This window comes from Cryptomeria japonica, chromosome 1 (assembly GCF_030272615.1).
Source record: "Cryptomeria japonica chromosome 1, Sugi_1.0, whole genome shotgun sequence".
NCBI classification, from domain to species: Eukaryota; Viridiplantae; Streptophyta; class Pinopsida; order Cupressales; family Cupressaceae; genus Cryptomeria; species Cryptomeria japonica.
Genome location: NC_081405.1, coordinates 678,238,136 through 678,257,186, shown reverse-complemented (window position 1 = coordinate 678,257,186; position 19,051 = coordinate 678,238,136). Strand labels below are relative to the sequence as shown.

General features: G+C 36.7%; 1 protein-coding gene across 5 annotated transcripts in view; it reads left to right on the top strand.

Moving 5' to 3' along the window:
* Window positions 1-995: 995 nt before the first annotated feature.
* The window catches only part of LOC131030329 (putative glucose-6-phosphate 1-epimerase), a 35,625-nt gene continuing 17,569 nt past the window's right edge, over window positions 996-19,051 (top strand). The window contains exons 1-2 of one of the 5 annotated variants that reach the window (XM_057961071.2): window positions 996-1,320; window positions 2,193-2,339. In XM_057961071.2, the coding sequence (XP_057817054.1) occupies window positions 2,262-2,339 (78 nt within the window). In that variant the 5' untranslated portion in view covers window positions 996-1,320; window positions 2,193-2,261. Of the gene's footprint in view, window positions 1,321-2,103; window positions 2,340-2,481; window positions 2,590-19,051 lie in introns of those variants that run through there. The other 4 variants (XM_057961068.2, XM_057961069.2, XM_057961067.2 and 1 more) reach the window with 4 other exon arrangements.

The window sequence follows — 19,051 nt, the reverse complement described above, 5'->3', positions numbered from 1 at the left end:
AAAGTTAAGAATATTATTAAATTTTTAAAGTCATTATTGTTTAAGTGAAGTTAACATTGTAAACTAATCTACAAATATTTTGTACATTTTATTTATAATCACTTCTACTTCATTTACATATTTCCGTCATATATATGTGTGTGTGTGTGTGTGTATGTACACACACACACACACATAAACATTATATATTGTATTCTCCACAAAACTCTAAATGATAGTATTTCCACCTTCCTTAATACACACATGATTCAAATGCTCATTATTGGTACATGTTTATTTCACATTTCAACATATCTATTATATAATATTGTACATTCACATTATTTTGAATGTTCTTCCTTCTATGCTAACTAAGCTATAAATTATTTATTTCTCACCCTCCTTTAACAATTCTCCATTGTTCAAAGCTATAAGATTTCCACAATCCATTAAAATCTTGTATGCAATGTTTGGATTTGATGATTAAAAATTTCTCACACGATCAAATCCACAAACTACATACAAAATAAAAATTAAAAATTTTACAATAATTTTTTTGATTAATTTTATCTAAATTGTTCAACAACTTAAAATTACAACCTTTGGTCTCAAACATTGAGTATACTTGTAATACTAATATATGATTGTCCTGGTTTGCTTATTATTTATTTAAGTATAAATTTTCGAACATTATGAACCCTTCACAATTTTATTACTATTCATTATGCTCAAAATAGATTTTTACACTTATAAATACATTTTAATTTAAATTCAATATTTTAAATTTTGATAATTTGATAATTTAAGAAAAAAAAAAATAGACTATTAAAGACACCACCTATTGAATTAATTAAAGATTAAAATAGTAACTATGGTTTTAAAGTTGGGCAAAAGTAGTAATGAAATACGTATGACGGAAACAATACTTTACGTAGCTAATCCCGAAATACTGAAAATGCCCCCAATATTTCCTCTTTTTGAAATTCCCGTTTCAACGGCCCCCCGGGTTCCCCAGGCTTTACCCGTCCCGTCCTGTTCCGTTCTATTTTACTTAAGTCCACAACTTGCATTCCGTCTGCGCAGAAGCCTTTATTAAAAGTTTATTCTCCCCATTCTAGTCCGTTGGATCGATCCCCTGATCTTGTACAAGATATCCTACAGCTCTTGTGTTCAGGTGGATCGATGCAGCATTTTGCCTCGCTTTTGCCCTTCATCTCCTCGCTCGCGGCGTTAAATTTGGTAGAGTTTTGACGCACTTTTGAGAAATTTGAGGTTCTGAGGTCGAAACTGGAGGCGTTCTGCAGCGGCTTAGCAATCCAAGCCGTATAAACTTCATTTGAGGTATTTTGAACTCTCTTTACTAAATTTGGATGTCTTGACTAGATTTCTTTAAGTTGGAGGAAATTTTGATGGATGCTCGAGCTACGTGGTCAAATCTCAGCAAACTCTGGCATTTTTTTTGTTTCTTTGCTGCGTATTGAATGCACGGTAGATTCTACGTCTCTATGGTTCAAATTTGCTGCAGGAATTGTCATTTTCATTAGAAATTGCTAAAAGATGTGTTTAAAGCGGGTAAATTTCGGGTGGTTTTACTCGCTTTTTCTTCGTTTGATCTTATCAGTAAATTTTGTTCTGGTTTTATTCCTTTACTTAAAATCTTGCAGCAACAGCTATCATTTTTGTCGAATTTGATAACGGATTTGATTAATTCCGATGCGGTTGCGTAAGTTATAGTTGCTTTTTGTTCCTTTGGTTTCGTTTCTTGGCTGAGCTTTTGTCAAATATTTGCTGCAAAAACTGTGATCTTCTGTTCAATTCGTTGAAAGTATGACTGACTGGGATAAAATTGAGGGTAATTTTATGCACTGTAAGCTTGACAGAAAAATTTCGTCTTATTTTGTTCCCGTGCTGAATTACTTAAACGTACTGTAGATTCTACTCTACGTCACTTCTTTTGAAATTTATGCCGCTATTTTGGATATAGTAGAGAAATTTTTGCGGTTTTTATTTATTTTTGGATGTTTCTGCAACTAATCTGACTTAAGTTGAGCTAAAGAATGAGCTTCGACACGTTTCGGGCGAGAGCTTGTAGGGTTTGATTGACATGTCGTTTTCTGCATGTAGCGGTGTCTTTGCTTGAGATTTTTTTGGCTTCGATATTACTATGGAGATCTGTATGATATAGTTCTTCACCAAGCTTGTCTATTTGTTAGGGAAGAAATTTCGCAGCCATAGCTCCGAGGGGGTTTAGCTTGAAAATTCCCTTTCCAACAAGGGATAAAATGACGGTTAATGTTGTCCGGGATTCCAGCGGACTGGAGAAGATAATTTTGACGGAGCCAAGGGGATCCTCTGCTCAGGTATGTTTCTCGTTCATGAAATCTTTGGGAAGTATAGTTCGAAAGTTTTTTGATTTAGGTTGGGTTATACGTAGATATATAGATTTTTTCTGGATACAACTGCTTAAAAGAAATAATGTCTAAGACGAATTCTCTTACACAGGTATATCCAGAAGAATTTTTTATGTTTACCAATTAATTTGAATTATGGGTCAATGCAATGCATGGCTTAATATCTCGGCTGTTTCTTACTATTATGGGAACTCTAACGGTAATTCTTTGATTCATCTGCAAGAAGAAGATTTCAGAATTTTGAGAATTACTTTGAAGTCAATATAATGCACGCCTTAATTTCTTAGGAATTCCTCTGTAATGCTAAAACTTCAGCAATAAGGAGAACTATTTCAGTTTTAATTGAAAGTCTGGAATGTTAAATTAGTTACCTTTAGTTTGAGAGTCGGTATGGTTAAATATGTGAAATTGACTGCTCAATTTAATAACTGTGTGCTGAATATTGCGCTTCATAAATGTGTTGCAACGCATCAAGATTCCCGTTTTCCGTACATTTTCATATTTAGGCTATAATTATCATTTTTTTGGTTGCATATTAAGTATCTCTCGTACCCATTGACTAGCATATATGACCATTGTATTTGGACGGTCAACTTAGAAAATAATTTTTCTAAAGGTTCATTCACTTAAATTGGTTTATTATCACTTCAGTTATTTTTTTTCCAGTGTTAATTGAGTTTTCGTTTCCATTGGCATCTGGATTGTTTTAAAAAAAATATTTGTATGTATACAAAGTGATCTGTTGAACACAAGGTTGTCGGGAAGGAAAGAAGAGCTGAGGTTAGTCAAAATAAATAATTGCACTCTCAATAGATTTAGATATCCTTAATACTATGCTCGTTGAATGTTTAGAGGTATCAAGTTACTTTTTTAGGAATTGATTTTAAAATTATAGGAAATAATTTATAAACAGTTATAAATATAAAAAATATATTAAAATATTATTCGAGGAAAGAATTCTCTTCTGATTTGATAATGATTCATCCACATTTCCATATTTTTGTCGTTTAATTTAGGGACTTTCAGATAGAATTATGTTACAAGTTAGGGACAGAAGGGTTGTTTTATTTTTTAATTTTTTTGGGCTCCTCCATAGGATACATAAAATGTTTTTTCACTAGCAGAAGCTCAAAACCCAGTAGAATTTGAAGACAATCATTTTTGAACTATTCTTGGGCCTTCAAATTCCTTCTTTCTAATCCTTCTGCTGTAGCCTAAGAGGCTTGGATAACATCCCAGTATTATTCACAACACCCTCAACATGATCAGCACCCTTTCCCATAAAACTTGTTTGTTCATCTGCTCATTCACCATGGCTACTCTATGCTTTCCCATTAAGCTCATCTTTGTTTGTGCCCTGGATCAGCTTGTTCAAAATAATTGTTTTGCAGGACATGCCAACCTTTAGCATCCATATCTACTTCATCATCTGAAACATCTCATATCCACTTGGGCATTATATCAATTCTTGGGAAATTTCATAATTTAGCTAGGTGTTCTCTGTAGATATGAAGGTGACAATTCCTAGGAACCTTTCTCAATTCGATTTCTGGAATCTATATCTAATCTTCATCTACACCTCAACTTGCACAACCACACCAAGAATGGTGACTTCACTGATGAATTCAGTGGGTAGCCTTCTTTTGCCTTGGAATACACATTGCATTTTCTTTCATTCCATAGGAACCACATAATTTAGTAGAAAGAACAAGCCACCGTGTTCTATAAAGAGCAGAGGCCTACTAAGATATAACATTTAGCAAGGACAGTTCTACAAGAAGCTTTTTATCTAGTATCAACCATTGAAAATAAATTTGAATATATTCAGTACAAGTAATCCACATGACAACTAACTTATCTAATCGTCTTCATGAGAATCAACAACAAATCACTCCTGATTAAAGCCACCAAAGATGTTCTGGGCGAATGCAAGTTTCTCATAAACTTCTGTGCAAGTTGTTTAGAAGAAATTTCCAATAAAGGAGGCCCTTTGATCCACTTAATATTTGCCCTTTGATCCACTTAATATTTCTCCAAATGTCAATATCGAAGTTCATTCCTATCTTGGATGGTGCCTGAACGCCTTAGAGAGAATGAATAAACTTTGTGTTGTGTTTCAAGAATGTGGTAGATAACTTTTAGTTGGTTTCAAGATAGATCCATTTACCATTACAAAATATTCGCAAAAGATCCTTAATCCACTTAACTTTGCCCCAAATCTTAGCATCAAAGTTCACTTGTAGCATAGAAGCAGGAAATCTTAAGGTACAAACAGGAGAGTACAATAAGTTATGTGTTGTGTTTCATACCAAATGTTTGACAGCTTTTAGTTCATTTGAGGAAATCCACTTACAATTTCTGCCTTTAGCAAACACTGATCTAGCAAAGCACATTCCAATATTTGCAGCAACCTTTTTTCTGTAAGAGAAATTTCACCAAATAGATATATACACATCCAATATGAAACCAAGGAAGTGTTGTCTCCCAATCAAAAAACAATTTACTGAATCTCAGACCCTCAATAATGAGCAGACAACCTTGGAGCCTGCATGTTTAGCCGAGATATAACCTAACAACAAATAAATATGATGCAATCCATGCAACCTCTTCCACTTGTATCTGCCCTTTTGAACACCATTCACTATATGAACAAAGCTTTCCAGGGTGTACTACTATTAAAGGATCCCAAAATATGTTTAATTGCAAAGGGGGAATATCTTGCAACTTGAGGTTCTTTAAATCAAGATCATCAACCCCCTAGGTTTGTTGCATATCTCCCAAGCAACTTCATGTTTCATCTTCATCCCTCTACCATCAGATCATATTTTATCTCTAATCATTCTTATGCACTTTTTCAACATGAATGTTGCTAAACAAACAACAAGAAGCATAATAAATATTGGAGGAGGACAAAAATATTATAATAAATATGATACATTGTACCTTTGGATAACTTATTTCCCTACCATTTAGTGACCTTTTTAATAAATAGCTCAAAAATCCACTGCCACAATCCTTAAAGCAAAGTCTGAGAGCAAAGGAGATACCTTGGTAATGAATAAGATTATCAGGATGACCCTTGTTTTAGTGCATCCAAACTACCTAATCTACTAGTTTATCATCCTAACCTCACAATACATATTAATGAACATCCATTTCATAATTGGAAGCACCATGTAACTAGGTCTAAGTCTACTGTTCAACTATATGAAAGTATTCTATTCAAGCACCAAGAAGAGAGAAGTATCATCTGCAAATTGAGCTTTGACTAACTTATCTTGATTAGTAAACACAATGCCTCTCAAAGGGGGACCAAGAGATGAATTTCTAAGAAGAAAGGTAAAGCTTCAACAGAAATATCGAACATGGAAGGGGCAATAGGACAACCCCACTTAATACACTTTTTGAGATCAGAGAACTCAGTAAGTTCACCATTCATCTTAAATTTAGTGTAGGCATCCCAAAATAAAATTAAGACCATCTCAAAATAAATGTGATCTATAACCACTACTTTGGAATTTAGAAATCAATTAAATATTTAATACTCTCCCACTTGCTTTGCAAATGAAAAGTTCAGATTGTTAAGAGAAGGAATTAGTATGCTTCAAACGTAAACAAACATGAAAATCTCCAATGTGGAGGAAAAATCAGTTTTGCTAATGGCAATGTGCCCTGCTACTCTCCTTTATTACTTTGCAAAGAGATAGATGCAGTAAGCGGGCAATTTTACCTCCTTATTTCTCTGACAAGAATAGAACATACAACAATTTTCAAATTCTCCAACTATTGACGATTGCAATGCTTCCATACAAACTGTATTTATAGATTTTCCAATGTACAATTAAGTATTCCTGGGTTTTGGGTGTAGATCAACAATCACTAGATGTTGAAATGTTTTTTGGTTCACATTGTGAATTTTACTGTTGGTAAGGTTGTGGAAACTAGTGCACTTGTGTTGTTGTCTTTTTGGGTGTGTTGTTATCCGTGTCTAGTATGGTTTGTAATATTGTTAAACACTTGTCATTGTACCTCAAACCTATTTTCTATTCTTGTTTCATATTACATGTATTTTCTAGATCCTTTTGGATCACATCTCCTTTCTTGGGAAGGCTTTTGGCCCCACAAAAACTTAATGAGACAACAAATGAGGAAATGGTAATTTTTCACTCTCCTTAGAATACCACTTGGCTTCGATTACATTCTAATCTTTGAGTCCAATCTTCCAAGTCTCAGGAACTCTATTTCATTATTTGCATGTTTTCTTTTTTTTGTGCCACATCCTCATGGAGTATGGTCCTTCCTTCCACCCCCAAGTTTTCTAAAGAGGTTAGTACTTGTTCTTCATCTTCATCAAGCATAGAGGGCTCAAACAATTGCAAATATTCACAATTTACAATTGAATGTATCTTCACAAAAGGAGGAAGATCAAGTTTGAATGTATTTTCATCTATGTCCTTGAAAATTGTAAAAGGGTTCATAACTTAATGGCATATGTTTTTTGTGAAGAAGATCAAGTTTGAATGTATTTTCACCTATGTCCTTGAAAATTGTGAAAGGGTCCATAACTTAATGGCATATGTTTTTTTGCTTGTCTTTGGAGTTTGTCCTTACTAAGAAAGCCAAATTGTGTTTCTCGCTTTGAGTTTGTGTTCCTTTCTATGTTGATCATGTGTTTGTTTACGCATTTGTTGTTCTTTCCTAATCCTCTCAACAGATTTTGATGCTTTAGTTAGCTTATCATCTTTCCCTACTTATTCATCTTGCTTATCAAAGGCTACATCAAGTGGATTGGAAGGCAAATATACCAAATGTGCTTGAAATGGTGATATTTTAGTAAAAAATGCAATGCTCTCTAAGTTTCTTGTATGAGTGTTAAATGTATGGAAGTGATTCATTCTATGGACCACCTGTGCAGTCATTTGTTTGTGGGTGAATGACTATAATTTCTTTAACTTTGTGTTCATCATACTCCAAAATGTAGACCGAAATTACCTAGAAGCCGTTTATCATTATAAAAAATAATGGACTTAGGTAGCCCAAAAATGTTTCCATATGTTCTTAAAGAATAATTCAGCTGCTTCTTTTCTTGTAATAGTCTTTTTACACGCCATTAGAATGTACATTGTGCTAAGCTTGTCAACTACACAAATAAAAATTATTATGCTAAACCAAAAATGTATGATTTGTTGGTGTCAAACGATCTTCTTGCATCTTTCACTTGTCTTTCTCATCCTCCCTAGTTTCCATGATTTGTATCATCTTACAATCTGGTTGGAATAACTTAGCCTTCTAGCTCCCAGTGAAATTGTCCGTTGAGGGAGCTTGTTACATTTGTAGAGCAATGTTGCAGATCAAAGACTCCTTCATTCGGCTCCATGGGCCCTTTTTCTTCTTCCGCCCACATTTCCCTTGAGTCCAAGTTTGAAACAAAGGGAGCTGCTTCCTCACTCACTACTTGATTTCTTATATCTATTACATACTTTCTTCCCTTGTTCTCAATAGATATTGTATTCTTCTTCTAGTTCTGGTTGGCTTTGGTTGCTATCAACCCTTCCTGCCCTAATAATGCATCATATGCCTTTTTATGTAGGGAAATAACAAGGAAATTCAAGATAAATGAACCGGGTTCCTATTCGTATTTTCTGGGCCTGTAGGACCCCTAACACATTGATTACTTGTTGATTGTCAACTACCAATTGGAAGGTTGGTGGCTCGGTGGTGGGTTTCTTGAGTCTCTTCCATGCATCTTTGAGAAGTATGTTCACTCTTGATTTTCTATTAATGATTGTGTTTGTTAGAGTCTTTACAAGGATTTCCTTGTGTACTGCATCAGGTCTTTTTGTCATGTTAGTTGTTAGTAGCATGGGGTATTGTTGACGTGTGTTTTGTACACAATCAAACACAGAATAAAATACCCAAGGGTACCTTATCCTCTCTTGAATAAAGCCTCTGATTGCTGAAGATGTCGCAAAAAAGGATCAATCAGGATGACTCCAAGGTTCTTTGATGTAGGGTCTCTACGTGTGGATAAGCACCAGTGGTTGTTGTGAATGCTGTTTCATCAAGGGGCCTTACGTTTCCGAATTGTAGGAACAGGATTTCCTAAAACTAACAAGTTCTCAAAAGATCAAAAGGTAAGGTTTGCAAGAGATGAATTCTAATCTAATCCTAAGAATGATTCAATGTAGGCTAGACTTGGTAAGATTCTACCAATTTCAGTATTGCCAAGGAATAACAACTCTACTGAAATTGATGCGATCTTCTAAGGTGACTAATGATTTTTTTCAATTCATCAAGAATCATAGACACTACCATGAAGGTACATATCAATGGTTCAATAATGATTGAAGGTTTAAGCAATCCAAATATCTCCAGTTGACCACACAAGGCATCCTTACAATCAGCAAGAAGCTAGTGGTTTGGAACGTGAATCTCACCAAAGATCAAGCTCAACACTTAGTCCTTCAAATTTAAATACTACTTCAACCAAGAATGATTCAAGAAAGTAAGCAACCATGAAAGTAGCCACAAGAATTGCAATAAAACACCATAACTTCAATATTTTATTGATCTCAAAGCCAAAATAGACAACAATTGCTTGAAATTCTCTCTTCAATGCTCAATCTTGCTACAAAATAACTTCTAACTATCTGACTCTAATATCTATTTCTCCTCTTAATCTCTACTTCTATCATTACAAAAATGAAAATGAGTGAGGGTATATATAGCATCCTCAATTACAATGAACGACCCAGATCAAAAGAAGATCAACGGCTGAGATTCTAACACCTAAACCCTAATTAGGGTTTATTACAAAAAGTTCCCCTTTTATTGAACAATATTAAATGCATAGCCAAATATTTAATTGGCACAAAAATCTAGGAAACATAGACCAATGATAATTAAGGTGCCACATCATCTATAACAACCTCTCTTCTAGAACCTTGTTCCTTTTCCAATGCTCTTTCTTAGCATATGCAATGAATTTGGACACAATTCCTTCAATCTCAGCAATAGGAATCTCGGGAAGATTCCTCATTCGTTCTTCCAAGTGGATAACTTGATCGAAGGCCTTGAGAAGAGCTACATCCCATCCAGGTTCGAGTTCCTTGATTTTCTCAATCAGGAGCATAGTAGCGAACATTTGATCCCTTTGCTCATCTGTGATAACACTCTCATCTTTGCAAAAGATGACCTTGACCCTTTCTTCCAACTCTTGAAGATTCACATCTGTCTCATCTTCAATCCTTCTGCCAAGAATAGAACATAACACCTCAAACACCTTGTCCTGAATTGGATGGATGACCTCCTCAACTTGATTGCATTTGGTGCTGATGTCTTCGAAAAGAACTTCCTTCATCTGGAGTAGAGTTGACCACTGGAGTAAATTATGAGCTCCTCCATCCATTATCTTTTCCTGCACTAGGATCTTCCTTGGTGTTTGCCTGATTACTTGTAGAACAGGAATGATAACATCTCTAGTGTGGGCAAAGGCGGCTACTGTTATCATTAGGTTGTGAATGATCTCAAGGACCTGGATAGCTCGATGGGTGGTCTGCATCATTCTTGTTGCGAATTCGACGGCTACGGTATGGGATTTGTCAATCCAAGAGCTCATAAGCTGAACCAAGCTCTTAACTCTTTCTGCCTCGCCAACCGATTCAAGGGGAAGTGCTTGCACGGGAGACATTGCTGCATCCTGACGTCCCAAAGGCTGATTGAGATGGCTAAAGTAGCCTCTCCAAGCACCGACCTCTCGCTCAAGCTTTCTATTCTTTCCATTTCTTCTTTAAGCTTGTCTTTAAGTGCCTCAAATGAATCGGTTGCCTCATCCAGTGTCTGCTCAGCGGTGAGTGGACCAAGTTCAAAGGTTTCTACATCATACTCCTCTGCCAGGATCTCACCTTCATACTTGTCCACTGCTGGTGTAGCTATCTGCAACTTCCTGGACCCTGTCTCATCTCTGATCATCTTGGACATCTTGGTGGCCTTCCTCCTTTCTGTTACTCCCTGAGAATTTCCTACAAGGCTCTCTAAGTCAATCACATTATCTTCATCCTCGATCACGATCACCCTTGTAAGTCTCTCTTTCAACCAATCTGGAATGGCGGATCTTGTCCCTCTAACTTGTATCTCTTTAGGCAATGGTTCTTCTTCTCGGAGAGGAGATGTCACTTCATCATTATTCTTGTCTTCATGTAGCTCATTAACTTGAGGAGATTGACTTGATGAACGTTGAGATGCCTGCCCTTCTTCGTGTTTATCATTCTGTACCATCGATTCCATAGATTCCTCGACTTCAGGTACCCTCTTCTCTTGTCCTACATCCTAACTTGTCCTTTTTTCATGTCGAGAAGATGTACCGGATGAGCGATCTCGATTGGCCTCTTGCTTCCTCTTGGAGGGTTCCCTTTTCTCAGGTCTTTCTTTCCTCTTCGCGCCTCTAGGATGAAGATTGCCTCCACTTACGCTTCTAGGATGAGGATTGCCTTCACTTGCACTTCTAGGATGAGGATTGCCTTCACTTGCACTTGCTCCTCCCTCTCCTGGCTTTTCCTCCAAAGTAAAAGTTATTGGTACATTCAGATCTCTCAACTTTTGATGTTGTATATCTACCCATTTGTGAGTATATGACAAAACTGGAGCCATCAAAGCTTTTAAGTCCAAAACCTCAGGCTCGTTCCAATCTATCCTCACTGCTTTGTCTTCTCGGTCATAAGATGATTGGAGATGTCTGCCACTGTCTTGAGCTTGATCTGCCACTCTGTAAACTTTGCATTTCCTGATGAAATCTAAAGGCAATCTGGAATGCATCTTTCTTTTTACTTCTAGATCACTTGAGAGATTCATCCAAAAGTCTTCTACCTGACATTCGTGCTTGTACTTTCTACCAACTGTTTCTTCTATATACCCATAAGGATCAAAATTCTCCCTCAAAGCAAAGAATGAAAATGAATATAAGGCCAACTCCCTTTCTGCATCATCCAAGGCTAGAGCATTAGGACATACCTCAACTGAATTCCCTAGTATGATTAGCACAGGAATTCCATTTCCATGCCTGTGTCTGAATGCCTTCGCATAAGCCGCCAACTGCCTAGTCACCTCAAGTAGCACCATCCTATCTGTCGGATATCTTGGCAACATATAGGGAGGTGAAGGACACCCATGAACTCTAATATATGTAAACTTTTGAAATTGGATGAACCAAGCACCATACCTCTTTACAAGCTCTTGTGCATCTTGAGATAACCGATTGTGAATCCCGCCTTGCAATATCCTGGTGATATTCATCGTAAAGGTATCATTGACTAACTTGTAGTCACTTCTTGGTGGGTGATGCAAATGAACATAAGATTCACAAACCCTGACTTCTCCGGGTCCTCTTCCGATCACTCCTCTGTGAGGTAGTCCTGCATATTCGAAACTCCGGATCAAGGCATATATGATGTATGAACTTATTCGGAAGGACTTGGTAGCCTTCAGTCTCCTTAACTGCACGTCCAAGCAATGGCTAATAATTCTAGCCCAATGAATTGTTCCTTTTCCTTGAACTATCACTTGGATGAAGTAGAACATCCACTTCTCAAAATAGAAGGCCTGAGGAGCCCCTGTAACTCGATTGAGCAAAGTTATTAAATCTCTGTACTCCTCCTGGAAGTCGATCCTATGTGGTGTGTTGGGAATCTTGCTCAGGCGAGGACGACTTTTGAGTAACCAATTCTTATTGATAATGCTCAAGCAAGTGTCTGGATCATCTTCATACATGGACCTAGCTCCTTCTAGGCTTTTGTAAATCATATCTTTATGTTCTGGAAGATGGAGAGCCTCACTTATAGCCTCTTCTGAAAGGTAAGCCAAAGTGTTCCCTTCTCTGGACACGATTGATCTTGATTGTGGGTCATAACGACGGGCACACTCGATCATCAGCTCATGGCACTGGACTGCTGGAGGGAAACCTGCCGCCTTGATGATGCCACTTTCAATTATTCTCTTTGCGACAGGTGATGGTTTTCCAATATAAGGGACCTCTCGAAACTTCTTCACACTGAAGTTCCCTAAGTTGGTATCTCCAATGTTGCTCCACTTTGACACGATCTTGGTCTCCAATTCTTCATTCCTTTGATCTTCCTTCATGAGAGCTGGACGACTAGTGGATGCTCCTGCCTTTGGGGTCGCCATCCTGACACCTACACAACATTTCATAATGAGCAATATATTTTGCAACGTAGGAATATAGATTGGAAAGGAAGATTTAAGCTTTTAATTAGGAAACTTCATGATAAATCTTTGAGTTATCATTTCCTAATTAACTATGCAATTTCGAAAAAACTTGAAGTTCAAAATTCAAAATTTTAATATTGGGACAAGGATGATCTCGCCATACCTCCACTTGAGAATTAATTCTAAAAAACGATGCAAAAATAGGGAGAATTCGCTAGGCAAAATGTAGATTGAAGTCCTTCCTTTAGCAAAATGCGCCTTCTTCTAGTCCTCACGAGCATCAATTCCACCACTTCTAGCCTCCAACAAAGTTCACTCCAGCTAGACCAGATTTCGCACTTCTCCCTAGCTTCTCCAAATCGCACTTGATACAATGAATGAATGATTGATTAAAATCACTCAACACACCCCTATTATATAGGCGCTCACCACTTCATTTTCCCATAGGTCGACTTGGTGAAAAATAGGCCAAAATAAACAAAAAGAAGGAGGCCGACTTAATTAACTAATGAAAATGATATCTCAAGCGCTCTTCTTTTAAATTTTAATTTAATAATAATTAATTTCGAATGCCTCAATTAATAATAAAAAAAAAAAAACGATTTTCCAAGGCTCAAAATTAATTATTAAATGCTATGCGCTTTTCATTAAATGCCAATTTAATTAAAATTTTTAAAATATTTCGAAGTTTCTTAGCGAACTTGGCATCTAGTGCGATTTGTTAAAATAAGGCAAAAAATAATGAATGTTGATAACTTCGCTCTAGTCCCTTGGAGAGGGACAGGAGCGCTCTTGTACTTTAAGCCTTGCATCTTTTGTTTCCATGTTCAAAACTTCATCCTAGGTGCCCAAAATGGTATTTTTTATAAGAGTCTCGAATTTAATTCACTTGGCTTTTAGAAGGAACATGCCTTAGGATATTTTCGCCTTGGTCCCTTGGTGAAGGACAGGAGCGATTTCTCACTTTTTGTCCTTGATCTTTATCTTTTGAATTGCCAATTCAAGTTGGGGGGGAAGCAATGATCTCCATTGTTCATTCTATGCATGCTTAACTCGTTTCCTCAAGGCAAAATAGGCTCTCCCAAGATTTTCGCCCTGGTCCTCCAGTGAAGGACAGGAGCGATTTTGCATTTGAGCCTAGGATTGTCAATTTTTGGAAGCAACTCCTTGTTCACCATTTTTAAAATGGTATATCTCATCTTGCACCACCTTGTCTTGGCGTGATTCTGGAGGAAAATTTGTTGATTTTATAAGAATCGCCCTGGTCCCTTGGAGAGGGACAAGAGCGCCTTTTAGTTCATTGCACAAACTCTCGATCACATCAACCTCCAATTGTCTTCCAAGCATAAAGTATCATTCCCCACTCGCTCTTGAGTCTTGAAAACAAAAAATAGCATTTCAAAATGTTAGGCAAATAGGCATATGTGGGGATTTCGCCCTGGTCCCTTGGTGAGGGACAGGAGCGCTTTAGCCAATTGCCATCGAAGTTTGTGGTCCTGGCAAGTCCATTCCACCCTAAAACATTTTAAGTATCATTCCAAACTTGTGCCTTGGCCTAGGTTCGTCCCAATTTGGAGAGAAGAGGTAGTCTTTTAGATCTTTCGCCCTGGTCCCCTGAAGAGGGACAGGAGCGATTTTGCAATTATGAACTTATCTGTGCTTTGCTATCCTTCGAAATTATCTTCAATGGACCAATTACGCCCTCTTTCATTCATTTCAAATACGAAACTTGCCTTACCTTTTCAAGAGATTTTGCCTTGTTAGGAAATCGCTCTGGTTCTTCAGTGAGGGATAGGGGCGATTGTTGTCTTTTGGGTTGATTCCCTCCCTTGTGGCCCACTCAAGTTATAGTCAACGGACAAAACACACTTACCTTGGCCTCCTCAAATCGTAAAATCACTTTGATCTTGCAAGGAAAATGCAATTTTGAAATTCAAGCTCCGGTCCTTCAGTGAGGGACAGGGGCGAATTTTGCCCTCTAGGCCAAATCGTTTCACTTTTCATCTCGAAAATCCTTTGCTGGGGAAGATATCACCCTCTTACAAGCTATGAACAAGAGTTCAAGTCCGAAAAAGGTCCAAAAAAGGTATGCATAAAGAGAATCGCTCTGGTCCTTCAGGGAAGGATAGGGGCGAATTCTTCCTAAACCTTCAAATTTCATCATTTTTAAACCTTCAAAATCCTTAAAATCGTCAAGTCACGTCCAATTAGCTCTCCTGGAGACCCTGCACAAAACAAATTAAAAAAAGTCAGAGACCAAAATGCACTAAAAAACACTTTCGCCTTGGTCCCTGGGAGAGGGACAGGGGCGATTTCACCTTTCTAAGCTAAAATATCCACAATTTAGATCTTCAATCATTTCACAAGGCATAATTAGGTCATCTTTAAGGCCAGGAACCAGTTAGCAAGCCTTCGCAAACAAGAATTTGCACTTAGAATGAAATTTGCCCTGAGCCTCCAGTGAAGGACAGGAGCGATTTCTCTGTTTCAGGCATCATTCTGCCTCCAAAATTTGATCAAAACTTACCTAGGCAAGAATATACAATTCCATCTTCAAAATGCTAACACTTAGACAAAATTTGAATTTTCCCTCAAAAAACCCTGACTGGACCTAACCTGAGACATATCTGACTTCCTGACAGGCTCATCTTATTTCAAAAATCGCAATCTTCGGGAGGATGCTTAATAACCTTCAAAATTTGACTGGACTCGGCTTGAAAAAATCCAAGAGAAACCCCTACGGCTTAACCCTAGCCCAGACAACTCACTCACTCACACAAAACCCTAAAAACAGAGAGAAGAACAGGCAAAACAAAAGCAAAAAGAGGGGGTCCCCATTTAAATGGGGCGATGTGTGAAATGGTCACAACAGGTATATTGCTTGGTCACTATGCAATGGGGGTTATTCTCTATTGTAGTAGTAATTGTAGTCCTTAAATGAGGCATGCTTTGCCAAAGAGTTGCCATCGTGATGGGTATAGTAGTTCGCAATACTTGCCTTGTGATATTTTGATTTGAATGGATTCTTGTGGAAGTACTTGTATTCTCGCTAGAGCAACATTGTTCTTTTGCCATTGCTTGCCCCATTCCATCTTTTGCCTCACATCGTCTTTTTTTCTCTATATGTGGGTTCAAATATAATGCCTTTTTAGTTTGTGCTTTTGTGATTGCTAGAACCTCATTGTTTTGTTGCTTTATATTAATCATGTTGATAGTCCCTTTTTGTTTTAGGTAGTTAGTATCTTCATGGTCTCTTGGTTTGCACCATTTGTACAAGAGCTCAACTTTGTTTTGATTACCTTGGTAGGCTTTGGCGAAGTGCCCCCACTCATTACATTGTTTGCATTGTAGAATAAGATGCTCTTTTAAATCCTATTGTATTTCCATTGTTTTTGTTATTGAATCTATCATTATTAGATCTTTTGTTTCGATGCCATCCTGGGATGCATTATTATGTTGTGGTTTTGGTGTTGTACTTGGAGTAGACTGTTTGCCTTGTGCGAAGAATACATGTGTACTATTGGTTTTCTAATTATACGGACATTCTTTGATTGAGTGGCCCAAAACTTGATAGATCTCACAAAATAACTATAGAAGTTGATGATCAACTACAAGAGCCAAGAATCATTTGCAAGCAAAACACTTGTCACACAAAAGAGATCAAGCAAAGATTGTATGATCTATAAAACCAAAGAATTTTGTATTATTGCACATTGAATGATTGGAGATACAATTACAATGAATGAATGAATCCTTATAAAGGATGAATGAAATGCTAGGTGCAAACCTTAATGCTAAAATTAGGAGAACTAAAGCGATGCAAAATATGAGCTAAATTAAGCTCAACTACATGCTAGAACCAATGCTAGAAAAGCAAACTCTAGATGATAAAAAGCACCTAACTTTAGCTTAAGTAAAAAAGTAATTAAAAGACCTAATCAATAAATAATTAAATGTCCTAATTACTCCAACAACCCCCCTTAAGATTAACTTAGGCATAAGTTAAAGAGCTAATGATGAATGCAAAATGCATGCATGAATGAGTCCCGACAACTAGGACTGATTAGGTACTCATGTACAAACCAATGCAACACTCAGAAACGAAGAAAAGGAGAAAACCCAGTGGGAGAAAACTTGTCTCCAAAAGACGGAAAATAAAATTACAAGATGATGCATTGAGGACTCAATGATACCCCCCAAGAACAACATACATCATGTATATACAATCAAGTATCCCTCCATAGGAAGGAAAGAGAGAGACTACATACCCTCATAATGTATAATGTCTTGCAGAAATGGTGAGTTCTTGAAGACAAAACATAGTCCAATTTCCGCAAACAACAATTCTCCCCTTGGGGAGAAGATAAACCAAGTACAAATGCAAGAATACTTCCTATTTTGGATAAGAATTTGTAGGAAGCGAAATCCAAATGTAGGATGATGATGTCTCTAAAATTTGATCATGTGTTGCCAAGACCTTGGAAGATGATGCCACAAACCAAGCAGGTGCATACTCAATCACAATAGAAGGTGACAAACAAGGAACCACTAAAAACTAATCTTGAACAAGCTCCAAAGACAAATAAGATTGACAATAGGTGCATCACAATTATCATCAAATAGGAGAGATAAACTCTCAAATGTTTCTCCCAAATCTGAAATGTGAGACTCCACAGACAATGAAGCAATGTTTGTCAAATAGGAATCCCAATCAAGAAGACAAATAACTGAATTATCTTGCTTAACAGGAATAGGAGTGTCAATCAATGAAGGTACAACAACTGTCTCTGTAGTTGGAGAAGGAGCAACTTGAGATTTTAATGTGCTCTCAAGCAAAATGTGGAAAATAAGACAAAACTTACCACCATGATCCGTTCATCAAACCTTTATTATCATATTTGTCTATTTCTCAACAAGTGCTTTAAACTATTTGAATGTAGAAAATACAAGAAGCTTATGTTTTAGAAAGTAAACCCATGTATATTTAAAGAAAACATTGATAAATGAAACATTGCAGTGAGACTTTCCAATTGAAGGCACATCCATTGAACTAAATACAACACTATGAATAACCACCAAACTTTGTTTAGGTTTAGTGCTACTTGATTTGAATAAAACTCTATATTGTTTGCCATGTTGGTATGTGGCAACTGATCATGTTGTTGGGATTTAAGTCCGGTGACTTTGTTAGCTGCATTTTTCCTCCAAATCAATTAATGGGGGAGTGCAAGTGGGGTAGAGCCTCTCTTGTGGGGCGTAGGATGCCCCCTAGTGGTGGCCCAGGGGTGTAGCCCACAATAGGGGTTTGTGGGTAGTGCCCCCAAAGCAATTATTTTTTCCATTATTTAATAAAGGAGTTGGCTATTGTTTTGGTATGTAAATTGACCTTCATAAATTGCCAAAAAGGCCTGATAAAGAAATGGTTGTGGAATGTGAATATCATTAGATTGTAATTTGCTCTTCGTTAGATAATAAAAGAAAGTGCACAACTAATTCTTTGTGGATGTAGCTCGTATCGGGTGAACTATGTTAAATATGTGTATTGTTGTGAATTGTTATTTTTGCCTCTTTTTATTTTGCATTATATTTAATATCATTTATTCCTCCAATTTGCCTAACCCTAACATGCTATACACTATTCACAAAAATCAAAATTGGAAATGTTAGTAGCGAAACTATCAACCAACCTTATTTATGAGAGTTTTGAGACCCTTTCACCTATGTGAACCATCTTGTATTGACATAATTTACAATATATAGAATTATTGGTTATATTAATACACTTATATAAAGAAGATGCTTCTATCTTGAACATGGTGTCACAATGAGTGCCTCTAGCCAACACCAAGTGCTCTCTACTCAACCTACAACCACTCTTCTTGAAAGTGACATGCACCCTTGAATCATTCATTTAGATACAGAAACTGAAATTTTAGCTTAAGTAGGATATATAATACATCCTTGAATGTTTTTACACATCCATCATTGAAAATTAATTTTACCTCCCCTCGACCCACAATCTTTTGTGTGTTGTTCTTGAGGAAAACTTGCCCACTGTCATTAGATATATATGCTGAATACCACTCTTTTGTGAGGAGTCGTGTTAGGATACACCTAAATCTATCAACCAAGAGGCATTAAAGTTCATTCTAGCAGAAATCACAAAAGCATCAATAGCTTAATCATTAGAAGAGTTATCTGTAGAGGAATTGTAACATACTCAAAAACAAAAACAAATAACGGCTAGTTTATGAACATTAACTAACATGAAAGCAAGAAATGGCTAGTTTAACTTTTTTTTTTCTTTTTTTTTTTCAAAAAGGAAATAATTGAACATGAAATGCTGATGCCATTATCATATGCATTTTTTTTAACAGATTTCAGTACAAGAAGGAAATACTCTTCGTTGAATAAAATAAACATTAGTTCATTGGAAACAT